Source organism: Neltuma alba, unplaced genomic scaffold (genome assembly GCF_004799145.2).
Source record: "Neltuma alba isolate B1F8T4 unplaced genomic scaffold, ASM479914v2 tig00011565_pilon, whole genome shotgun sequence".
In the NCBI taxonomy this organism is placed as follows: domain Eukaryota; kingdom Viridiplantae; phylum Streptophyta; class Magnoliopsida; order Fabales; family Fabaceae; genus Neltuma; species Neltuma alba.
This window is the reverse complement of record NW_021636223.1, coordinates 287,002-312,811: the sequence shown is the minus strand read 5'-3', so window position 1 is coordinate 312,811 and position 25,810 is coordinate 287,002. Positions and strand designations below refer to the sequence as shown.

Genomic DNA, 25,810 nt, shown 5'->3' with positions numbered 1-25,810 from the left:
ATGAGTAGAATGAGTTCTGTCATTTGGATTAGACATTGGGATCCAATGTTGAGTTAACAGACCCAGAGCCTTAAGAGCTTCACTATTTCCCATTTTGGGTAGTCAGTTGAACTTTTGTAGCACTGACGTAGAACTTGTATTGTTACAGCTAATTGTAGTAGGTTAGTTTGGTATGCTTGATTGCTATGTATGTTCCTAAGGTGGCTATATATGTTAAACTATATTGCTGTGACCAATGACTGATGCTTGAATGATGTATAATGTATACATATGTTGTTAAATGAAATCCAAGTATGATGTTTATTTCTTGTTCCTCGAATATGCTATCCGTTTAGTTAGCGTATTGGTTAGAACTGATAAAGCGCTTTGCCGGAGAGATCCTCATGACACGACGTAAAAGTCCCTCCCCATTTGCTACAATTAATTTTGATCACTTAGAATCGCAATAAAAAGCTATGGAGGGGATGAGGGCGGCACAAGCTAGCCAGGAACAAGAAAAAGACACTGTAATAGTAGTAGCGGCAGCGGCTAATCTCGACAGGAGGCAGCCAGAGAAAGAAACCTCAGCAATGCAAGCAACAAACAATTGCCTAGATTGGCGGTGCTAGCAGTAGACCCCGACAATATCCAGCAGTGGATGATATGCTTTTGCAAGCACAATCTGCCATCCTTTGATGGAGTGATTGACATCCAAGTAGTAGAGGACTAGATCATGATTTTCAAAGTTCTAGACTGTCCGACTAAGCGGAAAGCCCAAATGGCAATTTACAAGTTAGAGAAAGATACCGACCGCTAGTGGAAGAATACCAAGATTCTTCTGGATGCTCGAAACACGAGAGCGACATGGGAAGTGTTCCCTGAAGCAATTCCATGAGAAATATTTTTTGAGGTCAGCCAGGGATAAAAAGGAAGTGAAATTCCTAACCCTGAAGCAGAAAGATAACGAGTCATTTGATGAGTACTTAGCTAAGTTTAGACGTCTTTCTCACTACTTCAGTTACCTGCATTACCGTGATGACGAAAGGTACATGACCAAAAAGATGGTCAGAGGACTAGAGCAGTCCTAAAGGGAGATGGTTGTTCCCAGACAGTTAGAGCACTTCAACAAGACAGCTGAGGCCTGCCGAATTATAGAGAATAGCTTGAACCATCATTTGATGATTGAGCCTACTCCCAAGTTCAAGAAGGGAGATCAGGGTGGCACCTCTTATGATGCGAATAAGAAGAGGAAGAGGCCATGGGGCAACCCAAAGAGAAAAAGGGAGGTAAGCCCTGAAATGGTAAGGAATGCCAACATGTGGTAAGAGTCAGAGTAATAGACCATATATGGCCATATAGAATGTCTGTTATGCTTGCAGTAAACCAGGACACTTCTTAAGAGAATGTCCGTAGAGTACAGAAAAGGCAAGGCCGCACACCTGAGGACGAGTATTTGCCATCACGGAGAAAGAAACTCGAAAATCTCTGGAAATGATCTAAGGCATAATCATTATTAATAACCACCCCGTGATTGCAATGTTTGATTCGGGTGCTAGTCATTTTCTTGTCTTGTAAATTGTTTGAGAAGACTTAGCTTGGTTATGAGCACTGTTATATTGCCTTAAATTTGATATGTAGGCCTTCCATGAAGTTGATGTGGTGATGAGAATGAATTGGTTGTCATCCCATAATGACAAGGACAAAGCCATGATCCTACCCTTAAGAGAAATGGAGTAAGTCCGGAAGCTAAGTTAAACTTCATAATGGATGCCCAGATAGGCATAGTACAATAAATGAAGCTACATGAGACTAGTAGAGGTTAAGAGAAAAGTGTGTTTCCTCATGACGAACCAAGGGAATAAGTGGCGATGGACGGATATGGAAGTGATTACCAGAGGAGGTGGTAAATTTCATCGCTACAAACAAGGATTTTGGTCATGACGGATGAACACAATAACTCTCAAATGTTGAGGTGGTATCTCAATGAGACATAATGACTTTTAGAGGTCGTAAAGAGTAAGATAAGTGGAAGTCAGGAAGAGAGCAGTAGCTACTATTTAGAGTTACCAAATTCCCCCTTAAAAAGAAAGTAATAATAAGGAGTTAAATAAGAAGGTTAGGGGTTGAGTCTTTACACCACTAAGAAGGTATAAGTGGCAACCTAAGCTAGATAAACTCTTACAGCCTCGTTAGGGCTAGGGCACTATGATAAAGTAGCTATCTCAAGTCCCAGAATAGATGAATAGGAACTTTGAGATAGTGAAGTTAAGATGGAGAGCCCTAGTGAAATGTCTTAAGGATCAAGAAAAAGAGGACAAGACAGATAGCTATGCAAGGAACTAGCTTAGAGGTTGGCATGTTTCCCTTAATGTTAAGAGATACTCAGTTGCTTGGGGTTTAGGTTGAGAGGCACCCTTTTTAAGGGATAAGGTCTTGGCTAGGAGTTTTCCTAGAGAAGGTGAGAATTGGTCCTCCAAATTAAAATTTACATTGCTCAAGATGGAGCAAGGTACCCTATCCGAGCAAGAAAGGGAAGCAGCCGAGGCAAGGCAAGTGGAGTCGACCTTACCCAATGGAAGTATGACTAGCCAAGAACGAAGCTAGGCTTAGATGTATCTGAGCTTAGCAGAGTACTAGAGCAAGTAGAAAGAGGAAGAACGTCAAAGACCTCTCCCTATGACTTCTGAAAGCAATTGCGAACAGAAAAAGAAGCTCCCTTTCTAGGGCTGAGATATCTGGTTAGCACGCCATAGACATAACAACTAGTAAGAGCTTGCACTCCTTGCATTTGAAATGCCAGGCATTATGCATGATAGAGTATGCCCCTACTGAAAAAGTAAAGTAGAGGAAAGAGAAGCTGTAAAGTTCTCTCTTTGTAACGTTCTAAAATAGTAAGAGACGGTAAGATCAGCTGGAGGAATAAGAGAACTCCTAAGACAAATTGGCTTAGACACCTAAAGAGACAAATAGGCGGCCTAGGAAATTGACATGAAGCCTAAAAGAATGGTATTGGTTCTTAGAGCAGTTTTGGGGAATTATCATTTAGGTGACCAACTGAGAGGAGGTGACTATACTTAGTCCTATAGTCAAAAGTCTCCCAGAGATCTTAAGAGTATGGTACCACTTTGGGAAGATAAGGACCAGGGATGAGTTGAGGATGTGGAAACGTCCTTTGGTTGTAAACCAGTACTAAGAGAGTACCCATGATTTCCTTCCAGAAAACCTTATCATTAATTAGGCTGGATTCAATTTCCTTCCGATTAATAGAGGAAAGCCAAAGTTAGAAGAGTAGAGTCATAAGACCTGAAAAAGAGACATTCAGGCTAGCTCTAGATACAGGAAGAACCCATGTGATACAGAGACAGACGAAGTATTAACGGATAAATCCTTAAGATAAGGTAAGAGACAAGAATGTAAGCTGAAAAGACTCAACTAAAGATAGAAAAAAAAAGGGGCTAAGACAGCAAAGTACCAGGGTTGAGCCTATCAAAATCAGTGCCTCAGTTTCCCGTCAGCACTGTTCAGTTAAGTGTGCCTGGACAAGAGTAACCCAGTGATAGGTAACCTCTAGGAAGTAATATAAGAGGGCGTAAAAGCCGAAAATGTTAGCCATTTTGGCAAGAATGCACTAAGTCCAACAGAAAATGGGAGATGAAAGTTAAGGAAGCTGTGAAGCTACCGAGTGTCTTAAGCAGTATGGTTTCAGACTAAGACCCGAGATTTACTTGAAGTTTTGGAGGTCCTTATGAAAGAAATGGACACTACTCTCAACTTCAGTATAGTCTACCATCCTGAGACGGATGGGCAGACACAAAAAAAATGATGTGGATGTTAGAAGATATGCTACATGCACATGTGCTTGATTTCGGCGGTAACTAGGATATGTACTTACCGTTAGCTGAATTTGCTTAAGATGTCAGTTTGCATGCAAGTATTTTGAATGGCGCCATATGAAGTACTCTATGGGAGGAAGTGTAGATCTCCCTTGTGCTGGATAGAGTTTAAGGAAAGAAGCAAGTATGGTCCTAATTTAGTGGATCAAACTTCCCAATAGATTAAAGTTATTCAGCAAAGACCTCTGACAGCTCAAAGTAGACAAAAGAGCTACTCAGACATTAAAAGGGACCGTTCAAGATTGAGGTTGGTGATTAAAGTGTAATCAACAATGGAAATCAGTCGGTCCCTAAAGCTTAAGAAGTTAAGTTTAAAGTGTGTTAGATCGTTTTAAATTTTGTCCAAGACTGGACCAGTAGATTAAAAGTGACCCTTCCCCTGAATGTAAGTTAAATTCATGATGTCTTCTATAACTCCCAATGAAAGAAGTACCATCTAGACCCAACACATGTCATAAGCTATGATGACATTATGCTCCAAGACAACCCGTCTTTGAGATCAGACTAAAGCGAATCATTGATAAGAAAGTTGAACAGCTGAGAAACAAGGAATTTCCACTAGTCGAGGTTGTCTGGAAAGGTCTTATACTAGAAGCTATGAGGGAGATAGAAACTAAGATAGAGGAAAAGTATCCTGAACTTTTCCAATGAGATACGCTTCAAATTTTGAGGACGAAATTTATTTAGAGGGGGAGAAATGTCACATCCAGTACTATGATAATTAGAAATAAGAAATATTCCTAAATAATTAAGGGTCAAAAATGACAAGGAGAAATAGAAGAATTTTGGTGGAAAATAATTATTATAGTTTTCCAAGCCAATTATGAAAAGTTTGACTAATTATGGAAAATTGGTCAAGAATAATTATGGAAAAATATTTTCAAGTCTTAGAAAATTAAGAAAAAAACAAGGACAATGTTTCCTGAGAATTATATAGAATTATAAAATTGGTTTTATGACCAAATTGCCCTTGGAGAAATTACAAAGGAATTTAAGGGCGATTTAAGCTAGTTTAAGGTCTTTTATTTGGAAAATTCCAAATAAATATTTTTAAGGAGAATAAAATCCCAAGAAAATTCCTATGATATTCCAAGGAATTATAAGAGATTATGGAATTAAAAGAAGACCCTCAAGTATCCAAGATTTTTCCCAAATCCTCTGAAAAGTGGGAAAAATCACTAAAGAGAAGGGAAATAGTTTTCCTTTTTATTTAATTATTGGGAAATTAAAGTTGAGACAAAGGGAGCAATTCGGGAAGATAAAAATTAGGAGAATAATTTATGGATCTGACAGAAAATAATTACAGAGGCCAGAGCACTGTAATTATAGAAAAGAAGTTAAATCCGGAGTAAAAGTGCACCGATAAAGTGTTAATCAGAGTCTTGCACTTTGCTTGGCCCATAAGTTGCCACTTGTCAAGCCTTCAATGGATGGTAATTAAAGCTTTCCAAGTGTCAAGCCACCAATGGAGAGGATCTTGACTTTGGAATTTAATTACATTATGATTTAAGTTAACTAAGAGAGAGGATTAAGACTAAGTAAGCATTTGACACATGGCATAGCATTAATGTTGGTTGGTGAGATATTTTTGGTGCCTTAATGAGCTTCTCCTCCCCCATTTTTTGAATATGTTTCAGCCAAGAGAGAGCTTGAGAGGAAAAGGAAGAACTTGAAAGGAAAACCAAGGAGAAAGGCATCAACTTTAAGCATACAAGTGAGTTCCAAGGTAAGTTTTTGGTTCTAAATTGTTCCTTGCCTTGTTTGCTTGAGTTGTATGGTTAGAATTTCTAGTTCTCCCCCTTCTCTTGAGTTGGCCAAAATGTTTATTGAGTGGGGAAGGAATTTTGGTTGTTAAATCTTGCTAGAACACTTCAAAGTATGATAGATCCTAGTGGTTACAAGTGGTTGTAGGTTGATTTTGGAGTGTTTTCTTTGTTGTGTTGCTTGAGATCTATTTCGGCCAAAGTAAGATCTAGACCTTAGGATGTGTTTTTCAAAGTTTTAAGGCTTCCATTGTGTTCAAAATGAAAAATGGTGTAGGGTAAACCTAAAGAACAAGAGTTGGAAGCCATAGAATCAAAGTTGTAATTTTTGGAAAGTGAACCATAGTGGTTCAGCCAAGCTGAAACTGAAAGAAGAAATTTTAATTTCTTAAATCCAAGTAGATATTTGGAATCTACATGAAAAATCATGTAGGAATGAGTCAAGAGGGAATTTTTAGGGTTCATGAAAACCAACTCTAAAAATTCAAGAACAAAGATGGAAGCTTTATGGGGTTTAGGAGTTACCTGAGTTATGTTATTGATTCTTATGTGGAATGGTTGATGATTCTTGCTGCCTTTTTTGTGAATTGCCATGTTAGGGTTTGGCATTTGTGGAAGCAAGAAAGAAGAATAAGAAAATCAAAGAGCATTAGATTAAGGTAGTAAGATTTAATTAACCAAGAAAGAAAAACAAGAAAATCAAAGAGCATTAGATTAAGGTAGTAAGATTTAATTAACCTTAATGTTGAGTGTTGCATTGATTGCTATGCAATTTCATGTGCTATTATGTGGTTGAACTAAATGATGATGATGATGATGATGATGATGATTGTGTAGCTATACTCCTTGCTTTATGTGCCTTGGCTATTGCATGTTAGAGTGCTATATGTATGAGGTAAAGTAGTTCCCTATTAATAACAAAAGGTTGGAATGCTTGTAATTGATGCATATTAATATTTTGGTTGATTGATCTTGCTACTGGGATTTCTTAAAATCTCATCCCCCAAATACAATCTAACATTTTAGGGCCTGAAACTCGCAAGAGTAAGCTGCAGATTGGAGGCTAAAGTATGGTGTCACACCATAGAAATTCGTAGACTTTTGGTTATGTATAAATATCAATGGTTGGTACTGTAATTCCTAAGCAGGATGTCAGTTTAGAGCCATGTTTTATTAAGTTACCAAACAAATTTTTGCACGAAATTTAGTATGCTTAGAGTTGATGTCGTAAGCTTCAAATTGATAGGTAGCACGTTAAAATGGCCAACTACACGATTTTTAATGATTTTTCAAAGTTAAGGTTCAGAATCTAGAAAAAGGATTTTTGCCAAATGGACAGAGGTGAATTTCACAAAAACCTGATACTTTTTCCAATGGAATTGGTTCATAAGATTATTTTTCCTTGAAAAAGCATTCAAAGATATTTTTATAGAATTTTGAACCACTCCATTTTGATTTTTCTAAATTAAGTTATGAATTTTTGAAGTTAGGCCAGAAAACTGGATTTTTACCTAATGAACAGTAAAAATCTGAAAATCAGCGTTTTTCATGAATTTTTTGTCCAAGACCATCCAATGTGGTCTAAAATGATTTTAATTAAATCATAAGTAGATCTGATAGTAAGGTGTGACAGTCATTCCTTACTTCTCTTCTGTGTCCCTTTCCTCTGGAGAAATCACCTCAATCCCATAACCTTAGTTGGACCAATCCTGGAAACCCATCACTTTCCTAGATAGAGATTTCACTCATACCACACTTTTCTTGAACTAGTGCTCCATTTATATACCTTTGTCAAAACCTTTACTAGAGCCTCTGTTCTGTTTAAATACTTACTAGAACCTTTGCTTTGATACCAAAATGACACTTCCTTCCTTTAACCCCTCAGAGCATGTGTTTGGAAGCATTACAGTTCAAGCGATTCATGAAATAAGCCCGTAGATTTTACAATTGGTTCTTGGGTTACTGTTCACTGGTTAAATTTCAGATTTTTGGTCCAATTTTGAAAAACCATAAATAATTATAGAAAAAATCGTATTGAGGTGGTTCAAAATTCTATTTGAAGCTTTTTCAGTTCTCTACAGGGAAAAAATATAAAACTAGATTTAACCTATGCCAATTTGTACAGTTTATTCATTGATGTTTACTATTCATTTAGTTAAAACTGTACGTTTTAGTTTCTTTACCCTAATTTTGATCAAACATAACTATTAGTACACACATACATTTTAAGTGATCTACCACTTGTTTTAAAGCTCAGGATGTGTGATTTAACCATACCAAATTTTACAGGTAGAATCTGTTAATGGCAGTCTCACCCAAGAGGGGGGTGAATTGGGTGAGTTATAAAAATTTACGAAATTAAAACTAAGAACTATTAGAAATAGAGAGTGTGAGTTTAGAATGATTTCACCGTAGAGAGGAAGACATAAGATTTATACTGATTCGGTCTCAACCACTTGACCTACGTCCAGTCATCAGAACACCTCTGAGTATTTCACTATGTTCCAAGATTGATCGGGCTCTTGGTGCCTCATTATAGTAATTGAAACTCTTAATCACTCTCCCTTACTTCCCGTAAGGTTACAGACCCACTCAAGAGTCCACACCCTTGAGTATCACACAAACGTGATTAATGAATAGTAAGTAAACTCTCTTACAGAGTGAATAAATGATAATCACTGACTCTCGGTGTTATGGAAGAACAAAGTATTTAATGCAACAGTAAAAATTAACAGAGGGTAGCTCGCCTATTCAATCTGTTCATTTAATGCTTATTCGCGCCTTTTATAGTTGAGGTCGTTTAATAACCGTTAGATGAAAGAGCTTCTAGCCATTGAGAGTCCGGTTGCGTGTTTTTCTAGTTGCAACGGTTTCCGCCATTAATGCTTTTGACAAGGTAGATTACAGACTACTTGGACAACCATTGGAGAGACGTTGGGATTTTCTTAGTAATCTGTAAAAATACATTAATTCAATAAGTTTTTCTCTGTAGAATAAGATCAAAAGTAGAACCAAACAAATGATAAAATGAATATTCATAGTTTATGGTTAGAATCAATTAGTTGTTAGATGCGCTAGGTAATAACTGAACGTGCTTGATCGAAGTGATGTTCGATTATAACTTGATCGATTATTCTGAGTGAAAGCTTTTGAAACAGATAACTAAGATTATCAATCAAGTGATGGATTAATGGTTTATCGATCAGGTGATCAATAAAAGGAAATAGTGTTATCATACTGTAATGCATAGAAAAGGAAGATCAAGGTTGCTTTTGATTTTGAAACTCTTTAAATAGTGAAATAAGATATTTATGAAGGCTGAGAAAGGCTCGAATGAAATAGATAATAAGTTTTGAGAAACATCAAGACTAGTTAAAGTTTAAACTAAAATCACCTCATGATAGAACAAGTGATCGAACAATTGTTAATCGATCAAGTTATCGATAAACAAAGTGTTATAGAAATAAATTTTGAATCATTAATTTTTGAACACTTTATTGATAAACAAAATGATGGATAACCTTATCGATAAATAATAAGCAAAAGTATATTTGATGAAAACACAGGTTATGTAAGTTTATCGAATAGGTGATCGATAAAAGGTTGATCGATAATGTTATCGATAAAGAGATTTATCCTCGTAAAACCAAAGAGCTGATTTATCGATCATGTTATGTGAAAACAAGGTAAATATGAAGTGTGTTTATCGATAATATTATTGATAATCTGATTATCGATCCGATGATCGAAGAGCCATGATCTAACAAAGATATGCTAATTATCGATCATGTGATCGATAATTTTCTGATCGATCAGGTGATTGATAAGCCATTGAAATAAATACCTGCACGCAAGGTTATGAGGCAATGTTCAATCATATTATTGATAAATGGCTGATCGATAATGTGATCAATAAATGGCGATAAAAGCAAAACATAGAATGAGTAAAGCGCATTACCATTTATCTGTCTTCTCATCGATAATTGGTTTATTGATCATGTGATCGATAAATACCTATCAAATTTGTATCCCGATATTTGATCATCCTGATTATCGATCAAGTGATCGATAATTTATTCCAGATTTTCACATACGACTAAGTTAAGAATGATCGATCAACACATTATCTAACACGTCATCGATCAAAGTTTCTGCTGAGTTTACTTAATTAAATAGAGATATTATCTATCAGCTTATTGATAAAACCTTGATCGATCAGATGATCGATCAACATACTGAAACACAAATTACTCACTTTGTTATCATCAAAACCTTAATCCTAACAGAATCAATCGTTTGCCTCACCTTCACTCTTTTACTTGCTCGTGGCTCATTTAGGGATGCTTTATTCTCCTAACTTGCATTAATAAGTCATAATTAATTCTATCCTTGCATAATACCTTTCCATTCAATCCATAAACTATTCCCATACAGAATCATATCCAACCATACATACCATCATAATCATTTATCATCACATAATATTAATGATATGTTTTTATCATACATTAGTGTACAAATTATACAATGTAATCTAATGAATTTCCGTAATTCTTTTTCTCGTTCCTTGCTTCACTTCATGCATCCTTTGCTTGATCATTGTCATCTATTATGGTTGGTTAAGGGAGAGTGAGATTTGGAAAAATTTCAGTAGCAAACATTACCATTTATCCATGCAAGATGGATGTAAGTGTATAACATGCTTACTTGATCTAACTCATAACATGTTCTCATGTTCAGTGTTCATACTAACATGCATGGCTATGGAAAACATCATTAAAATAAAGTATCGTGCTAGCATCACCATCCCATAACATCATCCAATCACATAATGCACATCAATACACAAACATGCACATCACGCATACAAGAAAGATAAGTTCACTACCTTGTATCATTAAGCTTTCTTCTTGCTCCCTTTTGCTTCCAACCATTAAGGTTGTTTGCTCAACCTTTTGCATTCATTTTCCTTGATGTCTCATGGCCCTAAAAGAACCAACACATCATTTCCATTCATTCATTAGAGCCATAGTAATCAGCAACATCAACACTTTGTTTTCTTTGAACTATATTGGCTTTAACTTTTGAGCTTGATTTCCATCCTTTCTAAAATTAATTCCATATGCTATTCCCACACAATTTTGCATTTAAAATATATTTTCAAGCTCAAAATAATCAAAATCAAACTCCTTCCCCATGAACTGACCATGACCGAAATATTACTCAAGTTACATAGTCACAAAATTTAACCAATTTCAATATAAAACCACTTGATTCTTGTTCCTTTCGAGCCTTTAAACATTATTCTAACATCAATTTCATCTTTTCTTATTCTTAATAATTTCGTGCAGCACGCCCCCAAGGGATTTCAAGCTCCCAAAAATCATTAAAGTCCATAACCAAGCTCAGCAACAATTAGGGTAGTGAAAACTACATCAAAAACCATGAACATACCTCGTTTTAGAGCTTGATCTTGCATGAGATCACTTGACCTTTCTCTCTCCTTCTTATTTCTCTCTCTAGGATTCATTTTGTAAAAGTTTCCCTATGGTTCCATGAGCTTAGGGCGAAATGAGGAGGAGGAGAGGGGTATTTATAGAGTTTAAGAACAAATCCTAGCCATTGATCTTAAAATTGCAAGATTAAATCCTGGCCATCCACTTTTTCCTCTTTGTCTTGTGGTAACAAGTGTCCTCATGATATCATGCTTACCTTATCATGCTTACATCATCAAGCCATAGGCCTTTAATCCAACCGTACGTGTGTTTTACATCCGACCGTGCACATGTCTTGCATCCAATCGTATAAGTATTTTTCCTCCAACCAAACACTCTGTCTTTCATCTAACCATACACTTGTCTCATCCATATTCTTTTATTATTTTGGCATTAAAATGGGGAGAAAATTAATATAAAATTCGTACAAAATACAAACCTTAGACATTCCTCTACCTATCTTACCATTCTGTACCATATAGGGTACTTTTTGGGATTCTGACTCTCCCGGGACCACTAGGACATGTTATGGCACCATTTTCTAACCTTAAATAAATCCACCTGGCATTATATAAGATGCTCAAAGAGGGAGTGATGCTCTTCCCTTGTTCTTCTATTAAAATAAAATAATTAATAATAGGGAAAACTAACACACAGCTCCTTGTAGTTTTGTCTCATTTTGAATCAGGTCTTGAAATTATTTTTCTTTTTATGAAATCCTTAATGTTTTAACCGTTAAAGCCGTTCATCCTTCTGTTTAAAATGGGGCTAAACACTGTTAAAGAAGACCGCTGCTATTGATATCCTAGAACCTTTTTCTTGTAAGGTCGCTTGTATGGGGCAAGTTTGAGGCACAAGTCCCACCATGGCGCGTCCTTGGCTGAGCTAAACCTCATGGATCCTTTGAGGTCTTCCTCGGCGAGAAATCAGAGATCATCTTCGAAGTCTTGGCACATGGTGGGAATTTTAAGGAGTGTTCCTCGGAGTGTGAGTACGGCTTTGGGGGATTCATTGGGTCTGATAAGAATTAAGTCTGCCATGGCAGCAGATCAATCCCAGTCGAGGATTACACAGAAGATGGATCCGTAGTGTTAGTGGATGTGAGCTTGTACTTGAAGGGGATCCACCAATGTGGCACTGGAGCATTTGATTGTTATAGATTATTGCTATATCGTAAGCCGTTCAAGCAATTAGACAGTCTTACTTGATAGCTAGATCCACTCCTCCCTAACCATCATCCTCTAGCATCAAGATGTACAGCTTGATTTTTAGGCGAACTAAATGGAGCGACGTTCATTTTCCATGACTCTGTTTTTGGGTTGAAGCAAAGATATGCATATTTTGGGTAGAAAGCACAAGATTCGGGTAGGGATTTTGGTCTCCTTGTTATGGTGATTTTTTCAGGCATCAATGGTGGTGGCTATCTTTAACGGTGTTAACCTAAATCTAACCTTGTTTAAACAGAAGGATCTATAACTATAACAATTAAAACATTAAGGATTTGATAAAAAAAGAAAATAACTTTGAGGACCTGATTCAAAATAGGCCAAAACTACAAGGACCTGCATATTAATTTTCCCTTAATAATATTTATTTTGGAGTAGACTTGACCGAATTCTTTAGTGTTCACGAGTTTGAGAATCTATCTTTGGATACCAATACTCCTTATTCATCACAAGGAATTTTCCTAATTTGTCTTAAGTTAAAAGTCAACCTCTAAATAATGTGTAAATAGGCTTTAAATTCTATTAAAGCCAACCTCTTTACCTTCTGAGGACAGAATTACTTTTAAAACCTGTGATAATTTATCAAATATTTTCTCTCATTTTTCTTTGATTATCTGAGGCCTCCTTATATTTTAAATAATTCATTTTCAACAATATTCAAAATCAGTCAAAACCCTGGGAATTCTACAAATTCCTTCCAGGGGCATTCTCGTCATTTTTAGTATCATACGGATCTCTGAACCTTATTCTTATTTTTTTAGAATTTTTCTAAGGTATTCAGGCCTTAATCTACTATTTCTCATTTTCTGAGATTTTTCTGGGATTTTTTGGCATAACTTTATTTTTTCCCTTACCAGCCCAAAACTTTACAAAATTATGATTTTGCCCCTAGTTTGACTTGAACTCATAATTCACCTCAATGAGGCCTCCAACATAACTTTTGGCTTACATTTATCTCTATTTCTCATTCTTGGGCTTTGAGACTTCACTAGAGTCTTTAACTTTCTCTTTTCTTAGTTCCAGCAAACTTTCTATTTACAATTTAGTCCCTAGGAATCCTCTGTCTTTCCAGGGAATCTCTGGGACCTCTACCAAAAAGGGTTTAGTAGCCTGTCCATTTTAGGCTAGTTCCAGTACTTCTAGGTCCAAAATTTGGGATGTGACAACTAGACCAATTAAACATCTTATCTAACCCAAATAACTTTAAGGAACCTAAAAGGTTTGGTCAAAAACTTAAAAATTTCAAAATCCTCAAGAACCGTAAAGATCCCAATTTCAAATCTAAGAAAAACCAAGAGAAGAAGATAGAAAACAAGTTAGAATCACTTACTTGAAAATTTGGAAGCTCAAAAAACACTCCCCAAGGTCAAAAACTATAAACTCTAACAGAGCTCCTTTGCTTGTCCTCCCTTCCCGTTCTATGTTTTGTGTTTTTGATGCTGGTTTTTATTGGCATTTTCAGGAGTTCATCATTGTGAACCTCACCTTCCACCAAGGCAAAAAACATAAAAGTGCTAATAATTTGAATTTCAAGCTTGTTCAATACAGCAAACTTCATAGAAGCAGCCAGGTATCCCCTCTGTGATATTCATTGTGAGTGTCGCCGCGATGAATAACACAGAAAGCATATTCCTTTCCCCTTCTATGTCGTATACCACAGCAAACTTTTCCTTCTGTTACGATGAAAAATATAAAGAGCTATAAAAGAGTCTCACAACCTCTTATTTACCCCCTTTTTCCTTATCCACCTCAAACAACCATTAATATCTCAAGGTCATTTTATAATCAAACTTAATTACTGCTAAATCCTTGATTAAAAACCTAGATGTTACAAAAATCCCTTGAATACTTTAGGGGGCCTGTTGAGCCTCTAGCTGGATGAATGCTTCTTGGACTTCAGAACCTTCATATTGAACACTTATTGGTATGCGATCAATTAAAAAGTTTTTCACATCTTGAGACCCATATGTCCCAACATATATATCCAAAGAGAGTGTTCCATTGGAGTGTCTTAGTGTAATCTTTTCGTGCATTATGTTAGAGGTTCCATTTGATCCGGCTATCTTCTTGTAGCAAGAAGAAAGTTTGCCCCTTTTCAGGAGAGAGAATTGATTTCCATCGATGGACAGCATTTGTGCAATCTCGAACCATATGCATATTGTCCTCAATTTCATGGCAACCAAAAGGACAAAAAGCATGCTTTAGGAGACCTCTTCGTTGTCTAACTCTGTTGTGACATGAAATTCTTTATCTTCTTTGACCCTTGCCATCTCCAAATGAGCGTCCAGACATTGTCTGCTCATCCATGTGTACCTGTAAAAAATAAGACTATAGGAAGATTTCATAGTAAAAAGACCATCAGTGGAAGGTTTCAAAATATTTTATCCTCTTTTTGCTCCTCACAAGGTGGGTGTGCACAGGTAATTAATTCACTCAATGTTATCATAAGAAAACCAAATGCCAAGTTTATCTGTATCCCGCTCTCCTCTTTGGTTGACAAAATCTGCTACTTTCTCACTTATGCTCCATTTAGTTGCAAAGAAGGAAAGGTTATCCCTTTCCAACTCACGAAAATAAAAAACACTAAACATCTATTATAGTTTTATAATCATTATACTTAATTAAAAATATTTATGGGACAAGTAAGATATTTCCTTTTTTTTTTCCCCTCCTAAATGGGAAAAGCGTTCGTTCCATTCTGTAAACCGAACGAGGCCTTATTTATGCATGATCTGACCGTTCATGTTATGATGGCAAGCTTTTTTTGAAAACAATAAACTGTTAAAAGGTATTATTAAATTTTGAATATGTAAATTTACTCATCTCAATTGCTGCTGAACGAAATAGGCGGGGAATTTTCCACAGGCGAGTACGTGATGTTTAGACAATTCTCTCATGGGCACCACTTTGGGAAGTAAAATTCCGTACCAGGATTAATATTTTTAATGGCATTTTTTTTTTGTTTTAATGAGGAGTTTTGGGCAGTACAGTAGAACTAGAAGGTTTGTTATTACTGTACTCACAAACAGCTATCAATTTTTTTTTAATTTATTTTGTTGATGAGCTCCAAATCCAATTGCATCATAAATATTAGGGAAAAAGTTCTTTTTCATTTGTATACCAAATAGTTATTTATACCTGTTTGAACAAATACCTCCATAATTCTTTTTTTTTTACCAAGAAAAAAAAAAAACCTCCACAATTCCAGTTCGCTTATTTACATTCAGTGCACAAGCCTCCCCTTCACAAGCAGTAAAATTCTTGGGAAAGAAATCTGCTGCTTGAATTGGGTAGTGTTAACATGAAATAAGAGTCTGTTTATTCTACTTTTCTGTTCGTTAAGCAAAATATGGTTAAAAGCTATAGTGATCTGACTTGAATGATCAACCATAGTGATTTGAAATTTTCCGTTCACATCTATAGAGTTAGGGTGAATCAATAGAAGGTAGTTATTGTTCTGGAGAAATCGGAGATGTAGGAGGGAAAAACTGAGTCTCATGGCCATCTATTAACCTTACAAATGTAGCACCTCCCAAAACAAAATACACAACCTGGAAACCCCAGTGAAGTAGCATGATTGTGTATGTTCCGCCTAAGGACATGTTTGCCAACGCCAAAACCAAATTTAGGCCTTTTGGCAGCATGAAACATGTTTTCAAATAGATACTCAATCAGTGCATCCATGAAAGAGGTAGAAGCATCATGCGAAAGCCAAGGCTTGTTTCATTATGACGCCTCATCTTCATCGTCAGAGTCCCCATTATCTGAAGATTCTTCTCTATGTTGTTGCTCTTCTCCAGCATTCAATTTACTCTTCTTCTCCTTCTTTCTTTGTTTTTTCTTTTGACGCTTCAACCGCTTCTTTGCTGTTCGTTCCTCAGCAGCTTTTAATCTTTCCTCCCGTCTCAGGTTAAACTCTGCCACTTCTTTCCTTTTCTGGTAATCAACTTCCATCCTTGCAAGTCTATCTTGCTCTTTCCGTCTCATCTGTCGATACTGTTGGAAGAGGAATTTGAGTAAAACATGAAAAGGGAACAAATTAGAACATATTCATTGCCTTCTGACCTTCCCAACAAGTTTTATACACGATTAATTATTCACAAACGCATTTGTCAAGAAGTACCACACGAAGCAGTTCAATGCACCTGATTCAATAGAGTGTTTACTGCGGATTTATAGACCACAGACGCAATGCAGAGTGTCATGGGAACAAACTGCCCAACCAACATGTATTTGACATATGTATAGGCATGTACAATAACAACAACAACAAAACTTTATCTCACTAAATAGAGCCAGCTGCATGGATTGCGCAATACCATTGAGCCTTGTCACAAATCTTTTTGTGACATATGTATAGACTCATAAGACCCAAAAAAACTGTTAGGCTCAAAAAGCTGCACCAGACACAGCTGATCATATAGCTCTTTCCTATATTTATGTGGTACATAATAATCAGAATATGTGGCACATAATAATCAGAATAGTATAATTTAACATCTTTTTTTTAAGTAGATGTTGAAAATAAACAAGTTCAGGTCTATCACTCATTAATTCCGCCATTGTTCATTCATTCATTTATTTATGTATTCTGCTTGTTTTTTTTTTTAATTCATTATTATGCATCACCGTTTGAGATTTAAGGAGAATGAGGTGAATACGATATAAGTCTAGAAGCCAAGATTTTATTTGTGGCATCTAGAAAGCACCGTACTTCATATTGTATACATGTGGACATTCAGAGTGATGAAAAGAAGAAAAGCCTCTGTTTCTTCAGTAGATTTTCTGGGGGGAGAATAGTGCAGGTACTTAAAAGATTAGATAATGTTGGTCATGTTTTTCAATAAAAGTATATCACTAAACAGAAAATACTAAGTAGGATTTGAATATAGAGTAGCAAATATGATGAGATATATGCACCATTCCGTGTCATATTTTACATGTTTTCGAGTTGACATATCAATGTGTCCACGTCCACATTATGTTGGTGGGGATCAGCCTGCCTGCATTTATTACACAAATATTAATCAAGTCAAAAGATGTCTGGGGAGGATTTTCATGATCTAGCTGTTTTGGTGAGAGGTTTAGCATCAGACCCTGACTTCCCAGCTCAAAATTTTGGGAAACAGATCTAAACCAAGAGACCTTGCTCCATAACCAAAATTACACTCCCTTTCTGGTAAAAATCAAGAACCCATTTACAAGAGGCCTTGGCTAACACAGAGAACCCTCATCTAAAACAAAACTTTCATCAATGTTGTTCCCCACTAGCCTAGCAGTTCTCACTTCCAACCTGCCTATAGAACTCCGCATTTTTCTGATTTTGTCTATCATTCTTGTATAACATTCTGAAGTAAAAGCTACATTTCAATTATTACTCCTTAAACATCAGTACATCATCAGTTGTATTCTGTCCTTATCCTTAATCACGAGTCAAACTCTTCAATTTACTAGATGAGCAGGAAACAATTTAACATACACCAGCATTTTGTGCCACACCAACAAATGAACCCGATCACCAGCATATCAGTCCTCATCAAAGAGTCAAATGGCAGATAAAAAGACAGCATCGGTCTGTTACAGGATAAATGACGTGATGATGCTCCTTTGCAGCTTTTATTAATTGGTTCATTGACGGATTGGATGAATTCTACATGCCAGCAAGCTGAACCTGAAGTTTTAGCACAAAATATTCTAGCCTGGATAACATTAACCGAGTACCGACTATCAGCACTACAATTAACTCGACTTCCTCCAGGCAAATTCTAAAAGTAGTATGCACTCTTATTATCAGACCTAACTTCCTTAGAACCAACAAGAGTACAAAAGAAGAGTACTGAAAGGAATATAGAAGGAAACAAATTGTGCTTTGCTTCGAACGGCCGAACTAGTTTGAAAGCTTTACCTGATGAAAGTCGCCAGAGCCAGAACCAGCAGAGCTACCAGACGTGTTGCTGACACGAACGGGTACATTATCAATAATCCGTCGGAGCTTAATCTCAAGGTCCTCCTCTTCTTCCTTAAACGCAAACGGAGTATATTCCACAAGTGCATTGGATGCTGCTGTCGCCAGCGGAAGCTGCGGTTTCGACTTATCTGTCACTGAAACCACCTGAAGATCACCGTCTTTGGGTTTGCCCGTTGACATATTCGGATCTTGCAAAACCCAAGTTGTCAGTTTACGAAAATCCCCAAAATTTCCGCTCAAAGATTAAACAAAACACTTCATTCACTCAATGGAAGGTAAGTAACCAAGTTTAATGCATTGGGATGTAATGAGAAAGAACAAAATAGTTCAAAAATTTCCCCAATGAAATACGAACACCAAAAATCTCGAAAGCCTCGGAAATGAAAAGCTTGAATAGGCTACAAACTTCTTTGCACGTGAGAGCGAGACGGTGAGCGAAGGCGGAGTAAATCCCGAGGGTTTGAGATTTTGGGTGTCAACTGCTGTGGGCCCGGACCCGTTGGACAATCTGGTTCCGGCACGTTTAGATTAACAGTGAAAAAAAGTGGCTTTTATTTGATACTCTTCCAATCCTAAATATAAAACACATTTTGTAATGTAAATTATATTACAAAATAAATCTTATATTTAGAACTAAAAAAATAAAATAGATCTTATATTTAAGATTAGATGAAATAAAACGAGTCTTATGTTTAAGACCAGAAGAGTAACTTTTTTAAAAAAGTTGTCTTCACATACTAAAAGTTTTAAAACCTGTCTAAATGATATAATTAAAAAGCAAGTTCGAATGTAAAATAACTGAAAAAGACAGAAATTTATTAAAAAAGATAAATAGTAGAAGTATATAATTTGATAGCTTTAAAATATACTACCTTTGATCATTAATATAAGAACTTGTTTGACTTTTATTTTCGTCCTAAATATAAGACCTCAATCCGCCTTGTCTCTCATATTTTTATATTTTTTTTCTTAAGATAGTCCATCTAACAATGGTAGTTTTAACTAAAGCACTTGATTAGTAATGATACTTTAGGAAAGACAACAACTATTTATTACAAATAACTAACTCTTATAATTAATCAACTAGCTCTTATAATTAGGACCGAAAGTAGTATTAAAATTCAAATTATAAAAATAAAGGATTTAACATATTATTAAAAAGGTGGAAATAACAAATAAAGAAGTTGGCAATCATGATATTCCAATTCATACACCGAATGTAGCATTCCGAATTTGGGACCTAAAGGTGTAAGAAATAAATTGAAATGGACAGGCTAGTGAGTTCTAATTAGCAGAAATCCCAGAAGTTTCCTAAAAAAATAAGAAGGATTTTTAGGGATCGAGTTGCAAAGAGAAAGTTTTATGAGACCAATGTATGAGAAAGTTAAAGAATGCAATGAAGCCTCAAAAGTTGAGTAAGATGAATAAGGACATATGGGCCAAAAGTCATGCTAAAAACCTCAAAGGGATAATTCTTAAGGCTAAACCCTAACAGAGACCTAATTGTAATTTTGAGAACCTTTAAGTCGGAAAGGATAATAATGAAAAGTATGCCCATTTAAGGTTGAAAATAATAAAAATGACCCTAAAAATGGATTTTTAGTAAATTGGCTAATTTTAGGAATTTTGGCTAATTAAAAAAAATTAATCCAAGTCAATTATTTAAAATATGAGAAGGCCTCAAATAACCGGATAGAAATGAGAAAAAGGTAGTTTGCAGATTATGACTAATTATAAAATTATACCTGACCTTTGAAAATACAAAGATTTGCTTTAAGAAAATTTAAAGCTGAATTTTATATAAGGGGGGATATATGGGAAATCTGTAAAAGAGCTATTTACAAGTTGAGATTTGACTTGAGAAAAATTAAAAAAAAATTTCCCAATGAAAGGGAGTTAATGAAGCAGAGGAATAAATTTTCAAGGCCAAGAAACATTAGAAAGTATTTAGTCAAAGTTACAATGGAATAAAATAATTCAGTATATTCTTTAAGGGATAGTAACCCTAAAGGCTCCTTTCACTTAATGTTTGGCATTATTATGTCACATGAAGTTATTTATGATAAGAAAATGGTGTCAGAACATGTACCAGTGATATCGAATAAGTCAAGACTTGAAAAAGCACCGGATATGCTACAAAATTATGAAATAAGTGGATGAATAGCCAAGGGTATAATTATACATGAATTTTCTTTTATTTTCCTCCCTATTCTAGTGATAATTTGATGAAGAGGACAATGTTGGAGTTATATATTTTGTCAAGGGCAAAGCTTGAAAAAATAATTAAAATAATGGTCTTTTATCACATGATAAATACGTTAAAGACACGTAGCTTGATGATGTGAAGGAGATGATATAAGAAAGATGATAAAAGGGAACACATGGCAAACTTGATGAGACACTTGACAAGATCAAGGAAGACAATGTCTAATCAAGAGACACATGTTATAGTAAAATGGTAAAGGTAATTTGGATTAACCCGTAACATCCTAAAAAAAAAATAATAATAATAAATAATATTTATAAGATAATATTATATTATTATTATAATATTTTAATACCAAAAAAAAATACACCCAGTTTTTCCATCGAATTCGGTGGAAAAGCCGAAGGTGTTTAATGAAGGGAGAAAATTGGAGGGAGGTGCATTAATGAAAGAAGGAAAAATGGGGAAGGACAGTGGAATTTGAAAGATAAAAAGCGAGAGTGATAGCAGAGAATGGAAAGAGAGAGTGAGAGGCGCAGAAGGAGAGATCGAGAGAAAAGAAGAGAAGTATTAGCATTTTGAAAAGTAATTCAAGCTTTGGGAGATCATTTAGGTACATAAATATACTTCTTTCTATTAAATTTTATCTATGAATATTTCTATATATTGAAAGTTTTATATTAGTAGTATCATTATAATATTTAGAGAAAACTTTGTGATTTGGATATGAAGTAAGTATTGAGTTTTGACAATATTTGACTGTAAAAATTTAAAGATATATTAGTAAGAAATTTTAATCAGTTTAGATTTGTTTTTTTTTTGTTACTTTTGGTATTTAAAATCAAATTTATTTTGTTGAAAATTATGTCATTTATGATATATATCATATTTTACCAATTAAAAATTAAGTTATATAATTTAGTTGGGTTGTTTGATATATTATTGAAATTTTAATCGAGTTATATTTATTTATTGATTGTTTTAAGAATTTTAAACTAAAGATTTTAGTTGAGAAATGTATTATTCAAGACATATGGAATATTTTTACTGATTAAATTTAAGTTAAATAACCTATTTGGGTTATTTAATGTATTATTGATATTTTAATCGGTTTAAAATGTAAAATAGGTTGAGAATATATTATTAGACAAATTTCAAAGCTGGAAACTTAAGTTATAAATTGAGATTTTTACAATATTAGATAAAAAACAATATTTTTATAATTGTTTATAATTTGAATGAGTTATTTGGGTAAAGGAAAATTGTTATTTGAAGTAAGAATTTTTGGGGTAGCAAAAATATGTATATATATTAATAATAATAAATCTTATGTAATTTAAATTATTTATTGGTATGTATATTAAATTGTATCTACATTATTTGTAGATTATCTTGTACTTCGGAGTTTGTAATTTGTGCTCTTATTTCTCAAGTTGTGATGTTAAGCTTGGAGTAGAGGTAATCGGGGTTAATTTATTTTATATACATGCTTTGGATTGTAAGGTGTTTATTATGTTTTTATTTTCTCAAGTTAATTGTGAAAGTATGCCTGTGAATAAAATATATATTTTATTATATGATAAATTTTGGTAAAGTGGGAAATATGTTGATTTAATTATGCTTGAGTTGTGTTTTATTGGAAATTATGTTTTCTTGTGGTACTGAATTTAATATACTAATATTATGTTATTAAATGAAATGAAAATGTGTCATACTTTGTTTGAAATTATATCATCTTACTTTGAAGATTATGATATTTTGATTTATATTGTGACTATACATGGGGTTCATATGTGGACGATGAGATTTTGCTATGTAGAGGATAATTGTTCTTGAAGCCCACGCGGCATGCCTACACTACGGATCCCAGTGTTTGGCCTTTTTGTTAGACCCCTGTAGTTCTTTCTCTTCCTTGGCCCAGAATTGAGAATGAACTCTTGGGTAGACACCTCTTGCATCATAGTCCATTCTTGGGTGGTATAGGTACAGGAGGAGGCCCGTTGCTTGATGCGAGTGGGGTGACATTTAGTCGAGTTACTTAGCACAGAAAGCCTGGGTCCTTGTCAAGGAGTCATAAGGAGGAGTAAGGTAATGGAAGGGCATATTTCATTGTGTTATTACATATATATACTTTTGTATGAATTATCTTAGACCTTAGGTGTAGATGCCCCTTCCTAGATAGTAAATACGATTTTTTTCAGCCTCTTACACAAAACACATTAGTTTATACCAAGCAAGATTATACTATTACACGTTATAATCAATTCATTGAAACTCATTTTTTCCCCTACTAAAAGAACAAAAATTACAATAATATTTACATAAACTCAAGTGTCGATAATAAGAGAAGAGTAGAAATGTCATACTTATGTTGTAACAGTGTTTCTAAGGTTTAATAATCAATTCTTTGTTCTATTCATATTCATACTAAGATTTTCATAAAAAAAAGTCAATTTTCTTATAAAGACCCCAAAGATTATTGTTATTCAATAATAGTTTTTCATAATTCGTAAATTGATCTACAAACTCATATCAATATTTTATAGAACCTTTCACACATACACAATCCTAAACATCCATTAAGATCATGAATAATTCTTATCCTCTAATTCCTCAGGAAACTAATTTTAGGGTTTAATCAAAATGTTTGACTATAGTAATTTATATTACTATTTTAAGATATAATTAGAAACAATTAACACTATGCATGCCAGTTTTAATACAACTTCATCTTCTTCTTCTAAACGGATGTACATTAAAAACAAATTCACACATATAACTATTATTTATCATTATTCCCCAATATTTCGGAATATTTTCAAATAATTTTCTATAACTTTCTGTATAAAATATTCATAAATGAAGAAGGAATAAAAAAAATTACTAAGCAACTTATAATTTAAGGAATGTCCCTTTCTTTTAATTTGCACAAAAAATTTTCTAGTTCACAGCATTTTTCTCAACTCATCTTTAACGATAATTTTTTTTATTCAAACATTCAGTAATGTTCTAGTGGCAAAGTAGTCATATAAGATATGCATGAAGTTTAGTACTATATCTAAAATAGACACACATGTTTATATTCATTGAATACTATTTAGTATCATCTTATGGGCGTAAATAAGCTTAAATAGGTTCTTACTCAGTAATGTAATGCTTATCATTAAACAAATCAACTCTTTCCTATACATATGTATTTTGTTCATCATTCAACATTGAGATTGTTTCAAAATAAGCAATTATGACATGAGAGTATAAAATTACATAATGGTATGTCCTAGATTGTTGATTTTAAATATCTAATATTAGTTTAACACGTAGGAACTGTAACATCCTTATTTTTATAGCTAGTATTTAATTAAATTTATAAATAAATATATTTTAGTATTAAGTTAATAAAAATTTAGGTATAGGCAAATTATTATTATTATTATTAATATTTTTGTGTGTGAGTGTGTGTGAGTGTGTGTGTGGATGATATTTTAGAAAGATTATACTATGGTATAGAAGTCCCACATCGACTAATCATTAAAGTGAAGGAGCTTGAAGAGCCTATATATAGGAGGTAGTGGGTGGAGTATGAAGTGAGTAAATAATTTTCCCACGTATTTGAGGAAGTCTCAGAAAAGTGCTAGTTTTGAGTTTATTAAATATTGGATCGGACTAAAATTTGGTCAACCCATTTGGGATATCCAAGTCGTTAATTTTAACGGTTGGATCATCATTTTGATTGTTGAGTTTTAAGTTATTAGGTATGTTTTCAACTTATTTTTTTTTAGATTTAGCAGATAGAGTCCTAAATAGTAAATTAGCATTTTTAAGTTCGTTCACCGTTAAATTGAGCTATAATTTGGAGGATAGTATCATGATAGATAGAAAATTAAATTTAACAATCAAATTAAGGGTTTAAGTTCTGTAGTGAGAATAACCTGGTTCGTATTAAGTCTAATTGTCTAAGTTCTTCGAAGATAGAATATAAGTTATAAATTTACGGTTTGTCTATTTACGTTATGAATTTGATGATTCTGATAATATAATCTAATAATTAAAGGATATTTAAGCAAGAAAAATTTAGGAATCGAGTCTAAATCATATATATATATATATGTTCTCATTCTAAACCTTAGAGAAATGTCTTTTAGGCTAGAATTCTGAGTAAAAATTAAAGCATTTAGAGGAGAAGTTAGAGGCTAAAATTTTGTAAGTAGCCTACTCTAATACTATAGAGATAACATTTTAATTTCGTTTGTAGATATAAACTCTATTGTGGCATTTTCGAGGTTAGACGTCGGTTGTATTTCACTTAGCTAGGAGACCAGGTAGCTAAATTTCTATCTGTTGCATGCTCTAGTATGAAGTTGATGAGTGGCTTTATAACTAATTCTATAAAAGTATATTATGTTTTGTATGAACCATCTTGTGGGATGCTATTTTAAAAAGGATTGACATAGTTTGTATTGCAAGAAATTAGTGATTATGATTATGATGTGTTATTATGAAATTCAGTTGATATGCATATAAATGTGTCATTTTGAACCCTGTGCATCTATTTTGGGTGGGGAAAGGAGATACTTGGAGTTATTGAGATTCATATACTTGCCACATGGTATTGGTCTCCATACGGAGCTCTATGGTTGGCCGCTATTATTGTCTCACTAGTTCTTTGAGGGACAGCGACACCCCACTAGTTCTTCGAGGGGGGACCCATGGTCTACCGAGTGCTCTGTGGTCTTTGATCGGTCCACATCACTTGTGTGGTGAGCTTGTTAGAGTTGCCAGTCAAATAGGAAGAACTTAGTCTATGGGTCCAGTTAGCCGAAATAAGGAGGATATAAGGATAGATTTGGGTTCAGGAGTTGCATATGACATGGGACATTCATTGATATTTATATCTTTTAAACAAATAAAAAGTATGTTATTTCTTTTGAAATGTATCAACTGCATGAGATTAGTGGAAATATTTGTCTTATATGATTATTGTGAGTTTAAATGTTAAATACATATCTATCGACTATTATTAACTCTGTGTATCCCACCTGACACCTCTCTAAACCATGCTAGGGTGTGTGATAGGTAGGGACTTAGTTACTGAGATGTTGTCTCACTCCCGTTGCTTTACCATTTTCAGGAAACAATACGTTAGCGGGACCTTCAGGGAAGACTCCTGAGGCTCAATAGCTATAGCTGACAGTGTAGAGCTTCTGGACCTTATTTTATGCAATCTTTTCGTATATTGTCACACATCAGGATTGCATTCATTTGGGACTTATTTTATCTTCT

The 25,810-nt window shown here is 34.4% G+C and overlaps 1 protein-coding gene across 1 annotated transcript; it reads right to left on the bottom strand.

The window, feature by feature from the left end:
- Positions 1 to 15,749: 15,749 nt before the first annotated feature.
- Positions 15,750 to 18,717, bottom strand: LOC114715007 (PRKR-interacting protein 1-like). The gene is made up of 2 exons (XM_028899806.1): positions 18,262 to 18,717; positions 15,750 to 16,352 (listed from the first exon to the last, which is right to left on the bottom strand). Exons 1-2 carry the CDS (start codon positions 18,502 to 18,504, stop codon positions 16,083 to 16,085), a joined length of 513 nt encoding a protein of 170 aa, XP_028755639.1. The 5' UTR covers positions 18,505 to 18,717; the 3' UTR covers positions 15,750 to 16,082.
- Between the last annotated feature and the right edge of the window lie 7,093 nt (positions 18,718 to 25,810).

Coding starts and splice junctions, on each gene's coding strand:
- LOC114715007 (XM_028899806.1), bottom strand. CDS start 18,504: ATGTCAACGGGCAAACCCAAAGACGGTGATCTTCAGGTGGTTTCAGTG. Junction 16,353..18,261: donor GCTCTGGCGACTTTCATCAG/GTAAAGCTTTCA, acceptor CTCTTCCAACAG/TATCGACAGATGAGACGGAA.